Raw genomic sequence first — 25,434 nt, 5'->3', positions numbered from 1 at the left:
CCACCTGCCTATTGACACCTACAATAAGACATAATTAAACCAGGTTATTGCGAAGGCCATCGCTATAGTTTCTGATAAAATTCAGACACTTTCGCTCTAGGCTTGTCTGCACTGCTTTCCAATGAATGATACGGCATTTTAATTATTATACCATATTCTTATCATTGCCTTTTTCAAATGAAGGGTCAGAGTTCTATACTTCCTAAGCCACTCCATTTAATTTTTTAATTTTTTTATATAGAAGTATGAAGTGTTCGCAAACATAAGTTTCCTACATCATCTTTAACCCAGCAGTGCTGTGCATGACATGTTTTATAGTCTTTTAGCTCTAGTTAAATGAGCTCCATGTTGATTTTTATGTATTGCTGATAAGATGGATGGTGTGGCTTAATTTAACTTTAAAAAAAAAAAAAAAAAAATGTCAAGTGAAAACAGGTCTGCATTTTCAGCACACTTTCATTTTCTGTGCCCCACGGTTACTGATGCAACGGGTATAATAACTAGCAGCCGATCTGAAACATAATGATCTAAATCGTTTAAAGAGATTGTTGCCGCTTCTGTTAACAGTGACCTAATGGGATCCCACATTGTGTGCGATCTAAATGTAAGGGCAGGTGTTGGGCAACACGCTAACATAGATAATCCCATTTAGCAGCCATGACCTAAGGTAGTAGAGGTGGTGGTGGTGGTGGTGGCAGTGGGGGGGGGGGGGGTGTGTCACAGGATGCCTGCAGCATCCCATTATTAGCATCACCCACCCGGGCACTAAATAAACTAGCAATGATGCGACCTGACCAAACTGTCAGAAGCATTATGACATAACCAACCATGTTCAAAGTCAGGACAGTGATGCTTCACTCTGAACGTGTCCGAAGACAAAGCTTCTTGAGGACTGGTCACAAAGGACACGGACAGACTGACACTCAGTTTCTCGTGACCTGGGGTGACTAGATATTGCTCAAACACCATCTGAAAAGGCCTGTTCTATAAACAGAAAAAGAATAGCTTTGTTCAACACTAATTACACTTTGTGAAGCAACATCTTAAATAGCCAGGAGGCCATGGAAGGTGGTTTAAACTGCAGATATGATCAAAACAACTCCCCTAAGTGAACACATTCAGCTGAAGACACAATTAGTAGGCATGACAGACACTTTATTAAGCGTCTTTGACAAGGGAGAGAGGGAAGGTACTTGATTGTTTCTCTGCCCAACTTCCAAATACCAATAATAAGAATTCCTTTGGTGGAAAAATGTGACCATTTCAAAACTGATAGGTAGGGAATTCATTTTCTATTGTAAATTAACTATTAATTGTTCTTGTCATTTATGACAAAATAGAAATAATGTATTTACAGGATTCATAAACGTATATTAAGCATAATGATAGGGTGCAACAAGCAAAACATACCCATCTGTCTGAAGAGTCTTCACCTTTTCTTTCAATATCATAATTACGTTGTACTATTTTCTTATTGTTTATCTCAAGCGAAAAAAAACTTTTGAGTTTGTCATTTGAATCTTCGATGCGATCTCCATCAAGCCTTCGAAGCAAATCCTCTGGTTTGTGATTTTCAAAGTCTGTTAGTTTAAGCATTTCTAGGTCACCGTCTACTTCTGAGGAACTTCAGTAAGTGTTTAAAACAAGGGTTGTGAACCTGAGGAACACTAGCCTTCCGTCTCTGCATCATGAATATGTTCATTGGCATATAAAAATAGATACTAATCCAAAACATACACAGACCATGCAATTTTTATCTGAACCTAAATGACCAGGTTAACAGTATTATTTACACAATCAATCAATATTAAATGTATATGAAGAGTTTTCTGTGGATTCTATTAAGTGTAACTTTGCTTCATTCTTTTTTAATGCTACATTTAAAGTTAAGGGATCTGACATATAAAGGTAACAGGTGAAGACACCAAGACACAAAGAACATATATGCAATATGCAAATGGTGGAACGTTTCTCCTTCTCAGTTCAAGTCTTCCACAGTAGCAGGCCACTACACTGCCACCCAAATGCTGTCCAATGTCATCCTGTAAAGTGTCCAAATCTTGTAGGAAATTATTTTAAATTGAAACAACACAGCAAGGTCACTGAATGTTTCAGGCATTTGAGAAAACGAGAAATGTACCAGAAGGTAAACTCATATGTTCTACTACATGTAGAATTTTTACAATAAAATACAAAAAGAAAACCTTTAAGCAAGTGAAGTGCATCTTCGATCCTTTGTTGTCAGCCCCTTAAATGTGACCTCTCTCATAATGATAGGATTTCAATAAGAAAACCAACATTGTAAATTCTTGATTAATAACATGTTAACCTTCCAGCCAACATCAAGCACGTCTGTCATGTTTTAAGATGATTGCAAATCTACATTCTGATCTGCATTAGTAACTGTTTTAACTTTTATTTTTTTTAATCATTTTTGTTTCATCATCTTCAGCCCGTTCAACTTAAAGATGGGCAGGCAAACAAAACTTGGTTCCAATGTCAATAGTAGCAATGTGCCAAGATGCATTGGAGGTTTCAAAAATGGGGGGGAATTACAAAAAAGTATTGTCGATTCCAAATTCTTGAGAAAAGAAAAAAAAAAGATTTTGAAAACTTTGCCTACCTCCTCTTCCTTTTTAGCTTTCTTCATCCGCTTCCCAAAAATACAGGCCAGGTCAGTCTCACTACGGTTGGACAAGTCCTTTCCTGCAAAACAAAACCGTGGGCAGAACTGTGAATACAAATTCTACTGCATGTCTTAGAGTAAAAAAATCCAGAACTAAATGCAATGTTTGGAATAATTATTCTAAAATGTGTTTATAAACTCCATCATAGTCTGGTCCAAACATAATCAAAACAACTATCCAAAACCTGTTAGATCTGTTATGATAATGTGACAGTGCAACCTATTTTGAGTGCTTCGTTTCATGGTCCAGTAAAACGTATCACAGTAATTTAAGAAACTAAACGGTACAAAAAAATAAATAAAAGCCTATTTAGGGAATAGTGATGAACATCAATCACTGATAGAAGTGAAGTGAATGACTGTAAAATAATGGGAAGCTGTGGCTCTGGTCTCAAATTTTCAGTCCCATTTTGGAATTAGCAAACCGAATCTTGCAAATGTTAAATGCTAAAATGCTCTTTGTGCAGCACAATAAAAAAATATATATATTAAAACAGCTCTGCATATGTGCAATCTTCTACATTGAAACATTTTCAATAGAGGCTTACACAAACTGAAAAATACAGATAGCAGATCATCAGTGACTTTGAGAAGATCCGATAATGAACTAGCAGGTCTCTTCCACTGCATCATGGTTACCATAAATGCTTAAGAGCCCATTTAAATCTCAAAAATCAGATTAAAGCAGACAGTGTGGGGATTAAATCACCAATGTACCACATAATGTGATACCTGGGGGGGTGGGAGGGGAGTACCATACTTTCTGGCCAAAAGTACATTTAACTTTTTTGGGATGTTGAAGATGTAGGCAACACACCTCAACACCATAGCTATTTATTTTTTCCACCAGTTTTGGCTTGCAGCACACAACCACCCCTGCTCCTGCAGTCATGCACACATGCATACAACCTCTACTTTTGGCCAACATATAGTCCTTTCACGATTTCTTGTTCTTGGTTAAGTATACAGCACAGTGCTGGTCAAACCAGATTAGAAGCACCGAGGCCAAGACAGCTTTGGCTCCTTACCTGACTAATAACCTAACTGACCTAACAGAACATTGACTTAAATAAATCATAAAAACAGGACCTATTAGTTATTAAGTTCACCAAGTACAAGTAAGGTTCTGCTTGGTGAGATACAGTAGTTATACTGGAATAAGATGATGGCACAGTTCATTCATTTATTAAAAGTGGACTAAGTAGCATAGTGGCACCGGTGCAATGGAAGACAAATTCTCAAATTAGATACTTGAATCAACAATATTAATACTTTAAAACCTTTTCTGGGTAGTTTTAAGGACCTGAAGACCATGGCGATATCTCCGACAGTACCGGGCAACCTGTGGTCATGATTGGGATTCATTTACTGCCCTCAATCCCCGCCGTGGGCTGTGAGATTAATTCAGAAAGTTTCATGTGCATCTACCCTTCACTCATTTACATACACTGCTGTTCAAAAGTTCTACAACTTTGTGTTTTTGTACTCCGATGAGAGAGTTCAATGCAAAAAGAAAAACGAATGTCTCATTAAAGCACTGAAATAAACTGCTGAACAGTGTGCTCCTCTCGTTCCCATCCCTCCATCTAGGCAGTCAGGATACTTTGGATCTGGGCTTTGAGGCATTGAGGGGCCTAGCTGCTCCAGTTTTAATGATTATTCGGTGGTTTCACAGTTTTTCAGTACTTGTTTGCTTAACCGAGGTCAAAGTAAGCTAAGAAACACTCTTGAGTGGAAGCCAGGTTTCTGGATCCAACACTGTCCGTTAACGAACACAAACTGGATTAAAATAAAGGATATCAGGATGAAGTCGTTAATTGCCACCAGGTCACTCATGCCATGTGATGGAAAGGAGTCGAACTCTTGCCATGGAAGGTTTGGTGGCCAGGCCAATACATTTTAAGACAAAAACTTTACAAATAATAAGAAAAAGGCTTCATTAAATCAATGAAATGTTCATGGTTTTCAGCTACCAAGTTCACATCAAATGATCCGAGTGAGAAGAATGATGAATGGGTGGGCAATTATAAACAGGTTACTGGTTTACACAGTAGGTATGCCGGGCATGTAGGAGACATTGGTGCCTTTCCCAGAAAGGATGGCCATCAATCGTGGCTGAAACAGCACAGGAACTCGCAGCTTGTGGACATCAATTAGGGCCGAGACCGAACCGCTCTGTCGTCAGCTCTCCAAGGCCGGCGATGGTGCTTCGCCCGAGATCTCCGTCCCCTGCTGACAGCGCCTGCCCAGCTTGGCCCGCGGTGCTCAATCTCTCAGACGAGGCACTCCCATAAGGCTCAATAGGACAGGGGGATTGGTTTTATTTTGTATTGGTTTGCTTTCTGGGATGCAATCTGTTTATATTTTTATTTAACTTACGTTAAAGTTAACTTAGGTTACTTATGTAACCTATGTAAAAAAAACAACCAAAGCCCTTTTTTCAGTTACCACTCACCTAGAATCAATATCTGGCACCTACAGGACCAGAAACTACTATTAAAAACAGAATATTTACATATTCACCGATACTGGTAACCCCAAACATTGTTTTAACTTTTTAGTTGAAAGAATTCTAATACAAATGTATTGGCACCAAAGAGAAATACTTGGAAAAAAAAACAATTGTATATTACTAGGGATGAGAACAAATAGTCAAATGATGGCCACTATCGACAAGTAAATCTAACACTTGATAATTTATATTTAAAAAAAGTATACATTGATTTAATTTTAAAGCCTGGGCTGATTGTCTATCTATGTAGCTGTAATGAAGATTGACGGGAGGGTGGGATTTGTTATTTCTTGTCTGTGATTGGCTAAACTAGAATACACCTTGGCTAAAATTTCTTCCTCATAGAAAAGTACTATATGGAAACACTACAGTAAATATGAAAATGAAAACACTTAAATGTATAATATGCGCAGTACAATTAAGTACCACAAATCTACTGGTATGTTAACCCACATAAAAGCCAGATTTCTGCAAAACTAGAAATGACAGAAAAGGAAGGAGGAGCAACAAGCAAATTATTATATAGCTACATACATAGCCTGCTATTGCCTGCAGGCAATTTATTTTTTATTCACTGGAACTCGAGCACACAAGCATTTGATTTAGCCTAGACTAGTTAGTGTGGTTTGGCTGCTTATATTTTTCTGTATGATAATAGGGAACTTTACAGGTGGAGATTTTATTTTCCATTTTAATCTGACTTCCTTAGAGCTACAATTAATACATTTTTAAAATGAATCTGATTAGCCAATATAACCTCTGCCTAATAAGTAAAAACAACATTGCAGACGATTTTAAAACTCAACATACACGATCACTTCCAAGAAAATGCAGTGGACCAATCCGAGCACTTCATTCTGAACTCTAGTCTAACCGGTCCAGGACTACAACATGTCATGTTTCTGAGATGAATCACAGCAAATGGCAAACCTGAGGAAACTGGCACATCACACGGCTGACACTGCCTTCGTGTGACAAGGGGGAAATCTTAGAAGTACACCTACAGGTAGGTAATAAGATATATTACTTATCCTGTTGTATATCTTAAGTTCTGTAGGTGTGCAGGATTTCACAGTAACCGAATTTCCAACTCAAGATAATTAACGCCTGAGGTTTAGCGTTAAGAATTCTGTAGGCCTCGAAGTCAAAATGCATAAATGCTGAATAACCTCAGAGCTGCCAGGCAACGCAGAGTAACCCCTGGAGACCGCAGCGATCGCCAACACACAGCGCTGCCCAGGGGCCGTGCAAAAAGGGCTCAGGTTCTCGTTTGACTGCAGGGCGAGTCGAAACACAGCGGCTGACGCACTAGAGAAACACGAGGACACGCCAGCGCTGTCACTTGTCTTTCTGACTGATAAATAACCTCCTTGCACTGCAACAATGCCAATTTCCACTTTCGACCTGTAACTTTGCTGTTGGGATATATAAAATAAAACTAACCAGTGATTTAAACAAGCACATATTAATGAAAATAATTCTCTATGAGTCAAAAAAGTGGTAGGAAAATTTTAAAAAAAATCAAAAAAAAGTGCAGAACAGGCAAACAGCCAGCTTTCAATCAGCGGTGACGTGCAAACAGTAACTGAATCAGATAGTTTTCATAAGTAGTCAAGCACCCGTCAACAAGCGGTGAAATGGGAGGCAACATCTTTAGACACTCACAAATGAGATTAATAGCTTTATCAAGAAATATCAGCTGCCTCGAAGACCACAGTATTGCTGCAACAGTCTGATGTTCAAGCAAACAGGCCTAAGTGCTTAAAAAAAGACTGAAGAATGGCTGAAATGTGATTAAACATGACCACAACTTTTGCTCTTTTAAAATGTTGATTTTAAAACATTGCAGTTACAAAAGAACAGCTTTATTATTAATATTCATACTAAGCTGCTCTGAGCATCTAAAATCAAGTTGTCCCTACACCTTCAGAGGTCCGAGTTAAAATCTTGCCAAGGGGCCACCTACACATGAGAAATAGGTTGAGTATCAGTCCCGGTGGACGTTTCATAACACCGTCTCTCAGGTCGGGACAGCGGTGCACTGGAAATGTGATGAGGATGTTTTGCTTGCTTCTGCTATTACTGGACAACAACCCTTGCAACAGACTTATCGGAGGCTGAATCTGAATACAGAACAACAGCCACGCAAGTTCCTCACCAGTCAAAGCCATTTGCTCAGTAAATGCAGTAGCCAGCTGCTCCGACAGGAAAAAGGAAGACCTGTTATGAAACGCAATGTGTCCCAGGTGAAGACAACAGCTTTTCTCCTGCTTAACCTTTTCCCGGCCTAAACTCTTGGTGGAAAATAAAATAGAGTTTTGCGAATTTTAAATTAGCATTTCTGCACATTTCATCGTGAACAGCAAATTAAAACTTATTTTAACAAATAAAAAATATTTTCATTTAAAGGTTTCCAATGACAGACTTTTCCCTCGCAAATTAATGTTGTTCTATACCTGTATTTGTTTTTAATTTAATTGAAATCCACAACTCTGCATATATAAAATGTTCCTTTCATTACCCCTGAATAACCTCAATTTAACTCAATATATTGAAGAAATATGACTAACAGAAAATTGTAATTCACCCCCAACTTAAAGTTATTTCACCTCAAGCTGCAATTTGAGATTCAAACCGTTTAAACTCATGTCTGCAAAACAGTCTTCTTTACTGAAGAGACCTGACAGGTGAGGTGGTGTACTCTGTCAATGAGGGAAGTTACTTCAGAAAAACTGCAATTTACTGTACGTCTGATACTCCTCAGGTTTCACAGCAGAATAATAGAGGAAGCTGAACACTATAGAAGCAAGAAAAATAATTGAAAATGGACAACATGGTCGAAAAAGCAGTGTAGAGTACCTACAAACTAGAACGAACTTGGCAAAGCAACATGTCCTACAGGCTCAAAAGCAATCTTTATTTAATAGTAATCAGTGTTTTCAGAGGCAGGCCTGAAGAGGCTGCTTTTTAAATTAAAATTACAGTATGCACCAGGTGGCACAAATGACTAATTAACAAATGACTCCCTCAGCCATAAAAAGGCTGTTCTAGTTAAAATGACCCCGTTCACTGGCACCCGGGCATACTGAGGCGCTGACCCGTGCACCTGGGTCACACGGCCCACTGCGGAGGAACGAGAGCTTCATGTGATCGGCCAAGCAAGCGCCCGTCCACCCGTCCGTCATCGAGAGGCAGTGGCGCAGCTGAGCACACAGAGCGAGCTGCAGCGCGGGGTGGGGACCCCCAGGGGGCTTCGCAGAGAGGGCAGGGATGCTCTTGATGAAGGCGTCCGCTCACTGGGCTCCACCGTGTCTGCCCCTCCACTGCCCAAGCCACCGAGACAGCGAAGGGACTGAATCACCGTTCCCAGATTTTAAGAGTGCTCAGGGGACGCAAGACATTCAGCAAGGATATCCTGGCATGCTGATAAACTCTGACTATTCCCCTTCTTTAGAAGAAACTAAATTACAGTTTATGGTTAGGAGACTCATTTCTAAAGGTTTCACACTGGGGTGGGAGGGGGGGGGTTGCCTCCTGCCAAGACTAATGACAGAAACATTAAGAATGCAAAATCCAGTTCAGGGAAAAACACACAAAGAATGTGTCATACCAGACTACGAAACACAAAGATTGAAGTCTAAAACTGCAGTCAGACGCAGAACACAACGAACATGAATTAAAAATGTACCTTTTGTGAATTTCATGTAGTGGACTCTCTTTCTTGAAGTCTTGGACTTTTCCTCCAAACTGAAATGCTGCGTCTCTTCAGAAGCTGCAGACGGGAAGAGAAATCAAAATAAATCTAGCACAGTTCTTCTTCAAAGGATTCGGGGAAAGGGTAAAAAAAAAAAAACTAACAATAAGTCACTTTGAATATTATTGTGGAATTCATCATGGACACGTGAAATTGGGAATTGAATTTAAAAACCTGTACATATTCAGAGAACAGTTATATTATTCTTGTTTCAAACTGAAGAACATTACTGATCTGAGGACAATAAATCAAATCATTCCTGGTATCAATTTTATTTTTTTCCAAGAATTCGAACCATGGACAGGAAACAACCATCTGTACGACACATTCGGTTATCGTGCTGCGGAAGATCGTTTCCTGAAAACCGTGGTAGGTGGCAGCACTATTGAACAAAGCGCAATAAGAATTGGAAAACCAACTACACACCTACAACACATACATCATGACATGAGCAATAGTTTCAGAGGCAAGATTTTAAGAGTTTTAAGATTAAAAGAAAAAATGTTAACTCTCTGTTGACAATGTACTTGAACATTTAATAGCCTCACAGCTGTAATATCATTTGGAGCTCTGAAAATAAACCTATCATTTTCTAATTTGAGGGATTTAATTTCTAGCTACTGGAGTTACAATGTACTGTTCGACTGCATGGATTTTGACTATCTTCACAAAAGATGTATGAAGGCCACGTGGAGAGTTCGAAGGTCAACTGCGCCCTTTTCAACTGATATACATACCTCTTCAGACGCAAAAAAAAAAAAAAAACAGCTGTCAGTCAAACAGCATTGAATATAAACTATATATGTCAGTACAATATGTGGCTTTTGAGGATGATCAGACCTGACCATGCTTGGGTTAGGAATATGTTCAAGTCTATTTACTTTTCATTATAAAAACTCCATTATGAAGAGCCTCTACAAATCATTTGTGTAGGGCAGTGGAATTTGGGCACATATTCTGTATCATTTTCATAATGGATCACCGAACAACTATAATCATTATTTATTTCTTAAATAATGTTTTGGCATGTATACTAATAATTATTGTATTTAATCTTTCATTCAAATCACACTTTTAATGTTACATGGTTTCTGTGGAGCAGTAGGATTTTATTTCAGGTTGTACGATTTCTTGGGTGATGTGTTTGTCTGTTTAAGTAATTCAAATGTTTGTCTACTTGACAAGCTGTCTGGGTGCCACAGATATTGCCTACATAGTATTGCTCCTGCTCACACCCTGCACAATTAATATTTTTAATTACCATAAAACATCAACAGCACATATCCCCATACACCCATGATGCATAATTGTGGTACACTTAGTAAAAGCATTAGGTACGAATGCTATTAAATAAATAGTTGGATAGTTGGCAAGAAAGTGGTTCCATCATCGCCTAGTTTTTGCCTGTGAGGGTCAACGGATAAATATCCACTTTTAACCCTTTCAACTGATTTTCATTTTCATCAGCTGACCTTCACACATATGAGTAGGTCACTAACGCCTGTATTTGAGACAACTGTATTGGTTATGCATGTTAAAAATTAAGTGGGTGGGTGAGCTTCACAATGACATAGCCTACACATTTGAATCCCGCTCTTAAACTTGTGTATATTGTCCGATTTATTCTGAAACAAACACCGGGTACCTGTTGCATTCAGTTTGTAAAATACATCTTAGACACTAGAATATTAATATCAGCTCTTGTCCTTTTCCTGTTACTTTGGTAATGTCACAATAGCGCCGTCCAATGGTACACCTGTGAAAGTACAAAACTCCTGAACTGGTGTTGTGGAAAAGATCCGGTCAAGAGGAAAACGCCGGTTACCGTTCTGGCTGTGACAGCTGTTCAGGTCAGCGAGAAGCTTGCTGAAATCGTCCTGATGAGCAATCCAGTTGTCCTGTGAGGGGAAAGTAAAATACATTGAGCTCTGGATGAATATAAAAATACACACTAGAATAGACAATGCAACCACCAAAAACAAATTGTTAACATGGTGGTTACATTTATAGAAAAGTCACTACACAAAGGAAATAGGACATTCACTCTAGAAACAAACAATGTACTGTATTGGTCGTGACAAACATGATGGGAATCAACTGTTCCTTTAAGACTTTAAGTTAACGGTTTCTCTAAAAATATATATATATAAAAAATAATTAACAGAAGGGCATCTGTGACAATGTACTGGATTACAAAAATATATAGTGTACATTGACTGAAGAATAAGAGTGCTAATGCAAGCTAATGGTTGGCTCTAGAAACACTGTGTACGTAAAAAGCTCATTTGAAGGGAGTTGCATAGTCTGGCTACATAGCAGGTGAAGGAGAGTCCTTAGAGACGGACACACCCGTCATCAGTGTAAGTAACAGACCGGCTTCACAACAACAACAACAATAACAAGAGTACGAGAAGTGGGCAGGAGGCCAGATCAGAGACACTAAGCAAAATTAAATATTATACAATAAACTGTATTTGTATAATCAAACTCCACTGCACTCAGGTGAGAAGTTACAAAAGTGAAAGGAGATTCGTGCATGGAAGAAGTACAGTCTGATTATTTAAGGAATAGATAAACTGGTATTTTCAAAGCAGACATTGTTTAATGATGCATTTTATTAAGGCTCCATAAGACATAGGCAACATAATTCAAGTATTTTCTGAATCAATGTTCCATCAGCTTCTTCTTATTTATTATTACAAAATCAATACATCCACGTAGCTAAGTGAATACATTATGAAAATATAAACATGATGTGTGTGTACATTTAAGATCGATATAGAATTCACGTTTAATTGCTCAGTTGATCAAGCTTTTGTTGCTTGGATTCACTGGGCACAGGGGGATGCTCTATGAATGTTAATTAAAGTGTCACAGAAAAATTCAACGGGACTTAAAGGTCAACTGAACAGGATTTCTAAAATATATTAATAAAAATCAGTACCTGTAATAAGATACTATGTGCTTGTTGTATTGTGTCCTGGAGCTCTATTTTAAATCATCAATAAATAGTTCCACCTTCCAAGAACGTAAGAAAATTTACAAACGAGAGGAGGCCATTCGACCTATCATGCTCGTTTAGTGGTAGACTTATTGCTGAAGACAAACTCACGCAATTGTGTTTACAAATGCACAGTTCACACGCACGCACGCAGTCTTGATGTTGCCCTTGTCTGCAGGCCGTGTGAAACTCACCTCATGGTTGGTGGAGGTGCCCAATCCCAGGCTGTTGTTCTTGAGTTTGACTTTTACATGCTCAGTGCTCCCCTGCTCGCTTTTCCCCAGCCCCTGTGGTAAATCACACACAAACAGCAAACAGTCAGATTCTGCACTGTACAAACACAAAAACATGTAAAATGCAGAAATGTAGTGTAACATTAACAAATATACTTCATGTTGTATTAGCTATATAGGCAGGTAGACAGATTATATTAATAATCTCAGTTCATTGGTCTCTGCACCTGTTGTCACCGAGTGAATTACTGTATATGTGCTGACTATTACAATTCTAACTGAAGTCTCTCAATTCACTACATCACACTTGTATAGGCCAATTCTGATACATGACGCTAAATATAATGTTCATCCTGCAGTTCATGATGATACCCACACACACACTTTTGTAAAGGGTAGCTCACAATAAACGATTGCCAGTACCTTTCCTTTGGACCAGCCCATTTTCTCCAGCATCTTCTGGCCAAACTTGGACTCATCATTACTCCAAGTGCTGTTCCTCGGATCCACAGACCATTTCTGCTTCCTTCGTGCTGCAAGTGAAACACGTAGAGAGTTATCAAATAAGCCATAACAACTGCAATACAAAATAAATCCGTGATGATGTTACGCTCCTTATTACCCAAATAAAACCAAACGCGTGGACATGCTTTTAAATCCTTGTACTGCTGCTGCTGCTGCTGCTGCTGCTTCTGCTAATTATTCTTATTTTCACATTTAATATTAAACATCAAATGATGTACATGTTTAACAATCATTTTATCCAGCTGGGTAGATGAAAACAAACAAATGAAATATACTTTTCATTAACATGACAGCTATGCTACACTGAATAACTTGAACACGTAACCAAGCAGAATGGTGTACATTTGCGTTAATCAAAGCAACAACTGCGATAACACATTAAACTCGCGATATCTGATTAGATAAAGCCAGATTCATTGTATAGCATTTAAATCATGACTGAACACTGTTTTAAAACGTTATAAAGTTATAAAAACTTCACACATGTGGAGATACTCACGTTCTGCGAGCATCGCCATCTTGGGGGCTTCTCTCACATGGCAACAGTCTGTCTCAGTATATGCCCGATGAAAATTTTAAAACATTTAACATTTTAAAACAGAATATACACATTTTACATTAAACAGCAGTGAAACAATGTTTTGTATAGTGTTTTTATTGATTGTGTGTGTGTTTAAAAGTATTTTAAAGTTTTCAACAATGCAGGCATTTTACCTACTGATACCGTAATTCCGCCAATATCAGCGCAAAATACATTCAAATAAATAGGAGCATATTATCTTAAAAAACGGTTATGTTCTCAGATTAAACCAGCTATATTTGCAGTATAGCAGTAGGAAACCACAGTTCTTGGAGGGACCATGTAATCAGTCATAATTACATATACATAGCATTGGAAATACAGAAAATTATATATTCTTACAATTATTTGACAACATAAAACTAATGTCACCTGACAATAATTGATTTTGAGTTTCAATGTTTAAAAATAAAATATCAAACAGAACGAAATTTCAATGCACCATTTGCAATTCAGTAATATGAGAGAATGGGACAGGGGTCTCAATTGCAAGGCACTGTGTATATAACATGCATATGCATATGTAATTATGTAATGATGACTGATTACAATGTAACTGCAATTATTGTAGTTCTTTAAAATACTATTTTTAATGTTATACTTTTGGTGGGAGAAGACCACATAAAATATGTTAAAATGAAATAAGCATTGTAGGTGTGACAAGGAAATGGGAAATTTGGGATGTAAAAGTTTATACAGGGGCCTAACAGCAATTATTTAAAACAATATTTACTTTTTTGTTGTAATTAAGTTATTAAGCAAACATGCCAACAAAACAAACAGCAATCCACATCACAAAATAATCAAAAACACTATGAACAGATAGAACACTTCTATACACCCCCCACCACCTGCATCCACTGCTAACCTCCCCCACATTGAACCCTCATCCCTCTGTGGTCTGAGAGCATCTGAGCTCCAGTCTGCTCAATAAAGTGAGGCACCACGAAAATCCTGACCAAAACCAATTATAAATATATAGTTTTATATTTTTATCCCTCATTCAATTCTTGCTCACATACTATGATATTTGATTGTACATTAGTGCAATAGCAATAGCAATAGCACTTCACCAGGTTGATCATTTTTGGAATATGTCCACTTTGGACAATGAGAATATTTCATCCTCATTCAAATATGATCAATCACACTTAATTGTATACAATTATGTATAGCATGTCACAACATACAAAATAATCAGTGCATCATACAATGAATACATAATTTGAATGTTGCAGTATTGCTACAGTGCAGTAAAATGCATGAATCACATTTCATCATATATTAAGTTTGAGGATTATAATGATAAAATATATTAAAAGAACAGAATCCAATGTATTACACTGCAGGAGAGGGGCTCATGGTTGGTGACGTCATATACTACTCTCCTCGCTTGCTTTCTATCACACAGCAGCACAGTGGCCTGACTGAAGTCTGCCCCCACAGAATTGGAGATTGCGTGCCGTTACAATACAATAAGTAGAAGTTTGTACCTTTGGCGCACTGCATCACTATACCCGTCTCATATGGTTTTGTTTTTTGTTTGCACGCAACTATTATCAGTGTACCTTTGTGTACAGCACTGTCAAGAAGCACGGCTCAGTACTGATACTGTGTCGTTGAATCCGCCAACCGGAATCAAAGAGAAATAAACACAGATAGTATCTATATATCAAAGGTATCCTGATAGGTGTTAAACTGAAATAAGCAGATGGCATGTAGTTTTCCTCTTTTATTGTTTATTCTTGTACTATGGATCTCTTCACATTTCCGATGAAGCTAAAACACTTGGTATTAAAAATAGCAAAATATATCCTCTTAGACATCCACAAGATTCTCAATAAATTCTCTGACAAATTCATATTTTAGTAGAGGGATCTTTGCTCAACATTGCAGTTAGCTTCCTAATTTGGATTAGAAAGCAGCACATTACATTTACTTAACAAATGTGCAATACAATCTAATGATCTAAAACAAACAGTAAAGAACAAGGATTAATTAATGGCTGTCATACTAATAGGAACACTTGTACTTTGTGTACTTTAATATTACAATCAACCAAACATGTATTTCACTCAGTTTTGCTCAAATAAGTACCCAATTTCACTGCACATTCCATATACATGTTATTTTACCCTTAAATTGAACCTTTACATGACTTTTCAGTGCAGGTATTTTTGCTCAGGTGCAGTACAGCTGTACAACCACCTGAGGGCACTGAGACAGAGCATCTGCAGAGCATCTGCAAGAGGAGCTGTACTGGGAGCCTATGGTTCTACTGCCCCATTGTGGAATAACGATGACATTAAATGCATGAAACCACTAAAGCAGTGGGAATACTTCTAGATGATCCCTATTGAACCAGACCAGGGACAGTATATCCCTGTCTCATATCACTGTCACCACAGAGTAGCACTGGGTTACTGCTGTGTCTCGGGGGGCATTTTCCTGGAATGGTAACACTTGTCCCCTTAGAGGGAAAAGTCACTGCAAATCATTACAAAGTTATTCTGAGTGATCACCTTTATCCTATGCTGACATATTTCTATTCTGATGGGAGTGGTCTCTTCCAGGATGACAATGCCCCCATCCACAGGGCACGAGGGCTCATTGAATGGTGTGATGAGTATGAATATGATGTGACTCATATGCTATGGCCTTCACGGCACCAGATCTCAACCCAATTGAACACCTATGGGAGATTTTGGACCGACGTGTTAGACAGCGCTCTCCACCACCATCATCAAAACACCAAATGAGGGAATATCTTTTGGAAGAATGATGTTCATCCCTCCAGTAGAGTCCAGAGACTCGTAGAATCTGTGCCAAGAGCATTGAAGCTGTTCTGGCAGCTCGTGGTGCCAAACACCTTACTGAGACACTTTACGTTGTTTTTTCCTTTAATTTGTCACCCATCTGTATATGCCAAATATGTCCAACTCTGCTGTCTACATTGGAGAGTGAGGTCTCCACATCGATCACCCTTTTAATCAAAGAGTCAACAGTGGTTTGGGAAGTAGTGATCGCACTTCTGGTCTCTGCAAAATCATCTCGCAGCTTCCCAAATACGTCCAGAATGATTGCCAATTTAGATACAGGGGGAGAGGCCATATCCGTAGGCCTGGCAGAAGGAATTGGCGTGTCATCAGTGGAGAAGGATTCAGCGGCTTGGTTTTGTTTTGGCTTTGAGATTGTACTGATGTCTTTTATAGATTAATAAGAGTGTGTGTCAAAATATAACGTATGTAATACTGGTTTACTATAGAATTTATTTTAAATTAAGAGGAGCTGAGATTCCAACTGACCCAGCAAACCCAGAGCACTGCCAGCCCTAGAACACAGTCCTACTCTTCACGCCTCTTTTGCAAATCTATTGCATTTCAAAAACTGAACACTAGAGGACACCCACACACCATCTTCTGATTCTGGTTCTGTATAAACACTTGAATCCTAAAATAGTCATGTAAGATTTCACAAACAGTTAAAGTACATTTTCAAAACACTTTGGAAAACCGCACACTTGTTCAATCAATCAGGAGTGAGTTATAGCTGAAAGGGAATTTTTGAATGTCAATGTAATGTGTTGCATTTTTATGGTGTGTTTATCTGAATATAAAGTTATCAATATGTTTTTTAACAAACCTTTAAACTACCTACAGGCCCCTATGGATTTAATTCCCGCTCTCAGTTACATAATTATTCCAATTAGTGGCTTAATTAGTTAAGATGATATGGTCTTAGTCACTGATGGAAGACACGCAAAACCTGATTGATTAAGACTCTCCAGGACCAGAGTTGGAGGCCATTGATATAAACGATAAGCTTTAAGGTATGAAATATTATTGGTGCCAAAATTAAAATAAATAAATACAATGTATTTATTTATTTATCTTTTTGGTGAAATCTTTTCACTCTCAATATCACCATCATTCCATAGAGGGCAGGACAGAAAGTGAATCGATGATCTTCTGACTTTGTATGTCAGGGATTATAATTATAATTAGCTTTCAGTGCATTCATGATTAAAGCATGTATCTGGTTACATGATATAAGTGAGCAATATATTTTGTTATTAAAAGCTATTATTTTTACAAAAAGTTTTACACACCTAAACCTGTGTGTCTAAAGCATGACATCTATGATTTTGTAAGGGGCTAATAGAATGATATGTCATTCAACTTGAAATTGAATTGAAAATGGTGTGCCTGGTCCAAGGGCAGATGTGTCATAAACTCCTGGCTTGGGTGGGGAGTCAAGAGTCATGCTGACATGTTTTGCAAACTTCTGTCCTAGAAGCAAACATTATGCAAGACCTTCAACTACACTAGAATTTAAACGGTAAGGTGACTGAATTTGTTGGTCGTCACATTGGTAATAAGATAATGGGTCGTATCTTGGCAACGCAGTACACACCCACTGTTTCCTATTCGAAGTGTACCTCTTTCTTTAGTACAAACTATATAAATACCACAGTCAACCAAATCCAAAGGATATGGTGTGCGCACACACACACACACACACACACACACACACACACACACACACACACACAGCAGCTTTGGGGTGAGCACATAGACCTAAAAAATGTCTGCCAAAAACCAAACAGCAGTTATGTAACAGCATAAAAGATAATTTAGAGCCTGGAGTGAGCTCTGTTGAATGACAGATGTGCATTCTCTCATTCGTGCCCAGAATGATGCTATAGGATGGCAGAGCCAGTTCTCCTGCAGTGTCCTTCAATGATCTCTGAAAATTTTTCTGCAGCCAATGGTTCCAGTCTTGTCCTGAGACAACAATGCCAAGTTATCTAGTCTTCTTAATTGGCAGCACACAATCACCCTAATCAAGGCCCTGCTGTTCGCCCCCGATAACACCACAGGACTGCACCACCCAGAGTCATTCACACCAGCCAAGCGCCTGACAATGGACCCACCACAATGGTATGAACTGCCTGTGTAGAGGATGCCTACAAAAGGCTCTGAAATGGTAATAGCATTTCTCCCTGTCCAGGTTAATCAGTGCTAAAGCCTATAAGAACAGAAGAGTATTAAATATGGGTGGGGTAATTTGTTGATTTACAAAATAGTAACAAGGACAAAACCATCCACAGGATTGCCGTGGAAGAATCCTACAGGAGAAATATAAACCCAACATGCAACAATTTCAAAGATTTTAGAGTTACAGTTCATATAAGGAATTCAGTCAATAGAAATGACTACAGCAATGTCCACCAGAGCTGCAGCCAGGTCAAGACCCTGGGTTGGTATGGTTACATGTGGTCTGCGGTTGTGAGGCCGGTTGGACGTTCTGCCAAATTCTCTAAAATGAATTTGGAGGTGGCTTATGATAGAGAAATGAACATTTAATTATCTGGCAGCAGTTCTGGTGGACATTCCTGCAGTAAACATGCCAATTACACACTCCCTCAAAACTTGAGACATCTGTGGCATTGTGTTGTGTGACAAAACTGCATATTATAGAGTTGCCTTTTATTGTCCCACACAAGCTGTACTTGTGTATTGATCATGCTGTCTATTCAGATTCTTGATGCCTCACCTGTCAGGTGGATGGATTATCTTGGCAAAGGAGAAATGCTCACTAACAGGGATGTAAACTAATTTGTTTATATTGTTTCATAATTGCGACGTATAACTTTTTAATTTGTGATGTTTTGGAATGAACAGGAATCACTTAAGGAGATAACATTAATAACCCAAAGAATAAAACCTATGGATTATATGTGAAGTTTCAGAGAACCTAAAAGGTCTGACAAAAAATCAATGAAGTATAATGCATTGGTGGGGAAATTTCGGATTTGTTCTCTTCTGCTCATGTCAGAATCCTTTTTTAAATAAATATATCTACTTTTTACTGTACAGGATTACAAAACACCAAACAACTTTTCCTTTGCTGTTTTAAAACTCTTTCTTCAGGGCTGCGTGTGCGTGTGTGTGTTCAATGTGAAAAAGACAGAATTGACATGTATTGAAGGCAGTTTGACAGACTAAAGACAACATGGAATGAACTGTCCTAGAACTGCCACGGCACAGGGTTGCTACACCTGAAAGCAATCAGGAAAGTCCTTAATTGTGACCTTTCTTACATAACCCGCTGGCACAGTGTTAGCTATCTGGGAAATGTTATCATCGGAGTAAGGGCCCTGTATAATGCACACCACGTGAATCTCTTTATGAACACAAGATAAAATACTAGTGGCCCAATGTTTTGATGTTTTTAATATCAATGCACTTCATGTGTTTGCTTATCCGCTTTTTTTTTATTCTATATTTAGCCAAGGTGGATGAGATCATATTGGACTTACTTTACAAAGCTCCACCTTTTTTATTTTGATCATGTTACTTAGCAGACATATTTCTATCAAGAGGACCTTTATTGTTTGTCATATGATGTTCTACTGTTACTGTGATGTCTCCTATGCCCCTTCCCTTCAGTTCATACCTATGTCTTTGAACTTTGTATTTTATATTCATTGTACACTCACCTAAAGGATTATTAGGAACACCATACTAATACTGTGTTTGACCCCCTTTCGCCTTCAGAACTGCCTTAATTCTACGTTGCATTGATTCAACAAGGTGCTGAAAGCATTCTTTAGAAATGTTGGCCCATATTGATAGGATAGCATCTTGCAGTTGATGGAGATTTGTGGGATGCACATCCAGGGCACGAAGCTCCCGTTCCACCACATCCCAAAGATGCTCTATTGGGTTGAGATCTGGTGACTGTGGGGGCCAGTTTAGTACAGTGAACTCATTGTCATGTTCAAGAAACCAATTTGAAATGATTCAACCTTTGTGACATGGTGCATTATCCTGCTGGAAGTAGCCATCAGAGGATGGGTACATGGTGGTCATAAAGGGATGGACATGGTCAGAAACAATGCTCAGGTAGGCCGTGGCATTTAAACGATGCCCAATTGGCACTAAGGGGCCTAAAGTGTGCCAAGAAAACATCCCCCACACCATTACACCACCACCACCACCAGCCTGCACAGTGGTAACAAGGCATGATGGATCCATGTTCTCATTCTGTTTACGCCAAATTCTGACTCTACCATCTGAATGTCTCAACAGAAATCGAGACTCATCAGACCAGGCAATATTTTTCCAGTCTTCAACTGTCCAATATTGGTGAGCTTGTGCAAATTGTAGCCTCTTTTTCCTATTTGTAGTGGAGATGAGTGGTACCCGGTGGGGTCTTCTGCTGTTGTAGCCCATCCGCCTCAAGGTTGTACGTGTCGTGGCTTCACAAATGCTTTGCTGCATACCTCGGTTGTAACGAGTGGTTATTTCAGTCAAAGTTGCTCTTCTATCAGCTTGAATCAGTCGGCTCATTCTCCTCTGACCTCTAGCATCAACAAGGCATTTTCGCCCACAGGACTGCCGCATACTGGATTTTTTCCCTTTTCACACCTTTCTTTGTAAACCCTAGAAATGGTTCTGCGTGAAAATCCCAGTAACTGAGAAGATTGTGAAATACTCAGACCGGCCCGTCTGGCACCAACAACCATGCCACGCTCAAAATTGCTTAAATCACCTTTCTTTCCCATTGAGACATTCAGTTTGGAGTTCAGGAGATTGTCTTGACCAGGACCACACCCCTAAATGCATTGAAGCAACTGCCATGTGATTGGTTGGTTAGATAATTGCATTAATGAGAAATTGAACAGGTGTTCCTAATAATCCTTTAGGTGAGTGTATATATAATCTACATTTAACTTTTGTGTTGTTTTATTTACATTTTGTATTGAATTGTATTGCTCCACATTTGTATTGCTTGTGTAACCTGCCTGTAAGTCTGCCTGGATAAGGGTGTCTGCCAAGAAATGAAAAATAATAATAAATTGCATTAACTAATCATCTAACTAAGTGACTGTGTGGCTTTGAAGAGAAGGGGGATGTGTGGGAGATGTATTGTTGATTAACTAAATCCACACTTGAGTTTACAAATCCACATTTTAAGCTTTACGAAACTAGAGACACAACAATTAGACAGAAAAGCTTAATGGCGGTATGAGCAGGAAGTTGAACAATATACCAGGCCTATTACACAATGGAAACGTAACATTTGAATGGTTTGCAATTTCATCTGGTTGCATTAAATGCTATCCCATAGCCCGGGGGTACTCAATAGACGGACCGCGGTCCGGATCCGGACCCAGACGCAATACAATTTGGACCGAAGCCAAAATCAACATTATATAATTTAGTCATGATCCAAGCGAGTTTTCATTGGTGCGTGATTTCACGCCTATATTGTTTTCCTACTAGATGTGGTTTATCTATCTTCTGTGTCTGTCCAATCCAAAGATCCAATCAGGAGCTGTAATAACTGTAATCACCATGACAACTCAATCCATCTGCGGTACTTCCTTGCTAGCGAAAATCATGGCGTGCTCAAAACCTGACAAAAGAGAAAAGTCGATTCTGAAAATCGCGAATTTAAGACAGAGTGGACTGACAGTTATGCATTTGTGCTGCCGGTGGGGAGCACAAAACCAATGTGTTTAATTTGCAACGAGACGGTTGCCATTGTCAAGAGTGGTAACGTGAAACGTCATTATGACTCAAAGCACGGACACTTTGACCACAATTACCCGCTTAAATCTGAGGTAAGAGCCAGAAAAATCAAACAACTGCAATCATCATACCATGCAACATGCAGTGTAATAGTTAGATCAGCCACCCAACAAGAACGTGCAACTGAAGCTTCATTAAGAGTGGCATGGGTCTTAGGAAAGCACAAGAAACCATTCTCTGACTCGGAGATTGTGAAGGAATGCATGAATGAAATAGCAATGAAATAGCAATTGCCCTGTTTGAGGGAACTCTTTGTCTGACTCCACTGCTGTAAAGCAAACTGAAGTCCTTGCTGAGGAATTGCTTGACCAAATGAAGTCTGCAATAAAAAAGGCTAAATGCATTTCATTGGCTTTGGATGAATCCACAGACAACACAGACAACGCACAACTTCTGGTGTTTGTCAGATTTTTTTGATGAAGAGAAGGGAGAATTCTGTGAAGATGTGTTAGGCCTCACAGCCCTCCATGGACACACAAGAGGGGATGATATTTATGAAGCACTGATACAGATGTTGAGAGACAGAGAGATAGACCTGAAGCATGTTATTTCCATGTATGACTGGAAGAGAGAGGGGATTAGTGGCACGCTTGAGAGCTCATCACCCTGACCTAATAGCATATCATTGCATAATTCATCAGATGGTTTTGTGTGCCAGTCTTGAAGAAAAGTATGCAGAGGTCATGACAACAGTAATGAGACTTGTGAACTTTTTGAGGGCATCATCTGCTCTGCAGCATCGCATGTTGCGTTCATTCCTAACAGAGGTGAATGCAGAATTTGATGATTTGCTCCTTCACAACAATGTCCGGTGGCTTAGTAAAGGCAAGGTACTGGAGCGCTTTTGGACATTACGGAAAGAGTTGGAAACCTTTCTGTTGGATCAGAAGAGTGCAAAAGCAAAACAATTTGTGGAATTTATGCAGAATGAAGAAAAAATGGAAATTGTTGCATTTTTATCTGACATTACCTCCCATCTCAATGATCTGAACATGAAGCTCCAGGGCAAAAATAACACAGTGTGTAACCTCACATCAGCTGTCTGTGCCTTTCAGAAGAAACTGGAGCTGTTCAAGTGTGACTTACAGCAGGACCTGCTTCACTTCCCAAAGCTTTTAAATCAAACAGCAGGAACACATCATCATCACAATCATGCTGAATTCCTGGACAAGCTGATAAAAAAATTCCAAACTCGCTTTGGAGATTTCCCTCTGGGAAAACAAGTCTTACTATGCATGGAAAATCCATTCCTTGTCAAAAACATCGCAGAATTTTCAACTGAAGCCCTGACAATCTGCCCATGGGCTAGTGCTGCTTCTCTTCAATCAGAGCTAATTGAGCTTCAGGAAAACCTTGCACTGTAGGAGTCTCTCTGTGACCCTACAACCTTCTGGACTAAGATGGTCCTTTCAGCAGGTGTCCCTTCCTTGCAGAAGGTGGCCCTTCAAATTCTCACCATGTTTCCCTCAACATATTGTTGTGAGTCTGCCTTTTCAACCATGAATATGGTGAAAAACAAATACAGGAGCACCCTCAGTAATGAACACTTACATCAGTGCCTCCGCCTGGCCCTCACACCTTTTATGCCCAAGTTTAAAGAGCTGGTGGCACAACAAAGGTGTCACTTTTCACACTAATAAGGCCAGACCACATCACCTTTTGTACATAGTTTGAATGTTTTGTGCAATTTACCACCTTTTTTGTTGGAGTTCTATTTTTGGATTTTGACTATCACTGTTCCGGACCCTGGACACAAGGAAAATTTGGTGAGTGGACCTTTTAGGTTTCTAATTGAGTACCCCTGCCATAGCCTATTAAACACGTAATGCAAAAAATGTAATTATCATCTTTGTTTGTCTACGTTATCTTTACAGACTGATTCCCCTCTTAGTTTTTTACCATGCAGTATTTTAGAGATGCTGTGATTTTATTCAACATTTGTCCAGCTCAACACACTTACAACATTCAGTCTATGCCCAGTTGTTTCACAAATTGTCTACTCCAGGGGTTTTCAAACCAGTCCTGAAGTACCCCCTGCCCTGCTGGTTTTTGTTCCAACCTAGGTCTTAATTACTTAATTCAATGGTATATTGCTTTGTTAGGTCAATTAAGGATTTAATTAAGCAATTAAGACCTCAGCTGGAACAAAAACCAGCAGGGCGGGTACTCCATGACCATTTTGAAAACCACTGGTCTACTCCAAGGGTGGCCAGGCCAACCTGATCCTGGAGAGCCTCAGGGCCTACAGGGTTTTGTTCTATCCAGATCGTTATCTGCTTAATTGAACCAATTGTGGGGCTTAATTATGCAAAATGTCCCTGTATTCAAGGTATCCAATGATTGGGGATTCAGAGAGACCTGGAAAACCTGCAGAATTGTGGTTCTCCAGGAACAGGGCTGTAGGTGGTGGGTGTCATCTGGATTGAGAACCCTTAGTCTGAAGTTATTACTCATTGCATATTTACTTGATTGATTGATTTTCTACAAAAAACAGAAGACAGATCATGTTCTTCTTGACATTCCCTTGCCTGCAGGAGTGTCCACCAGGCTGCCTTTCTTATAACCTTTGTGATATCTGCACATGACAATCTTCTTTCTTGTTAGTTAGACTTCCTATGTTTTTTTTCTGTAACCTTGAGCTGAATTAATATATTACATTTAGGTTTCTCCACTTGCTGGAGCTAAGCTAACTGAAAGAAAGAATAATTTGATTGTTGAAATGTCTTCAGTTTGGTGGCTTCTTACACCTGAAGAACCACTCACCCATCTCTAACAGGACTCATAATGCTAATGCTAAAAGGTGCCTTATAAAGTAACTGATGCAATTTCATTTCTTGCTTGGAAAATTACATTCTTGGTTAAATTGAACTCGTATGTATTCTGTGTGCGTGCGTGTGTGTGTGCGTGCGTGCGTGTGCGTGTGTGTGTGTGTGTGCATTGTAGAAGATGCACAGAGCTCTACAGCTCGTGGTCAGCTCAAGGGAATCATGTTCTCTATGACATGAATTGTTGCACACATTGTTCACATGTTGGTACTCAACCAAAAATAAATGTGATGCTTTGACAGGGTGACATCACCACCACCCCCCCCACACACACACACAAGCACACAGATGGTAACCAGAGGCAGGGTGTTAAGTTACAGGACCGTTTCTTATTTGTCTCAGGCTTCTCAAACCATATATGGCATTGGATGCTTGCCCACAGCCATCGATTTGCATGCATTACTTGAACCATATTAAGGGGCAGCAGTCCTTGTAGATCCACCTCTCTGCTTTCCAATCTACATATCTTTTCCACCGATCCCCCAGCAAGTCACCTGACACTCTCCACTGTGGATGTTCAGATCATCAGCGCCATTTTGGTTTCATTCTCTGTACTACCCAACTGCATGCTCACTATTTAAATGTGTTGTAACAGTACACCTAGTTTTCTGTAGCTGCTGTATCTTATACTGTATTATCTCGTACTGCATTAAATTCCTCCCTGTACCCTCTGCACTGTGCACTGTCTAATAATTATAATATAAAGGTTTTAGGTTTA

At 39.1% G+C, this 25,434-nt stretch overlaps 1 protein-coding gene across 1 annotated transcript in view; it reads right to left on the bottom strand.

Annotated features, from left to right (window-relative positions):
• pinx1 (PIN2 (TERF1) interacting telomerase inhibitor 1) overlaps positions 1 to 13,269 on the bottom strand; it is a 42,096-nt gene extending 28,827 nt beyond the window's left edge. Inside the window, exons 1-6 of the mRNA XM_066707666.1 lie at positions 13,211 to 13,269; positions 12,610 to 12,719; positions 12,148 to 12,240; positions 10,778 to 10,850; positions 8,887 to 8,970; positions 2,624 to 2,706 (exon numbers count right to left, since the gene is read on the bottom strand). Coding sequence (XP_066563763.1) covers positions 2,624 to 2,706; positions 8,887 to 8,970; positions 10,778 to 10,850; positions 12,148 to 12,240; positions 12,610 to 12,719; positions 13,211 to 13,229 — 462 coding nt within the window. The 5' untranslated portion in view covers positions 13,230 to 13,269. The remainder of the gene's footprint in view (positions 1 to 2,623; positions 2,707 to 8,886; positions 8,971 to 10,777; positions 10,851 to 12,147; positions 12,241 to 12,609; positions 12,720 to 13,210) is intronic.
• Positions 13,270 to 25,434: the final 12,165 nt, after the last annotated feature.

Source organism: Amia ocellicauda, chromosome 1 (assembly GCF_036373705.1).
Source record: "Amia ocellicauda isolate fAmiCal2 chromosome 1, fAmiCal2.hap1, whole genome shotgun sequence".
NCBI lineage: Eukaryota > Metazoa > Chordata > Actinopteri > Amiiformes > Amiidae > Amia > Amia ocellicauda.
Note: the sequence above shows the minus strand (reverse complement) of the source record. Positions and strands in the feature narration are given on the sequence as shown.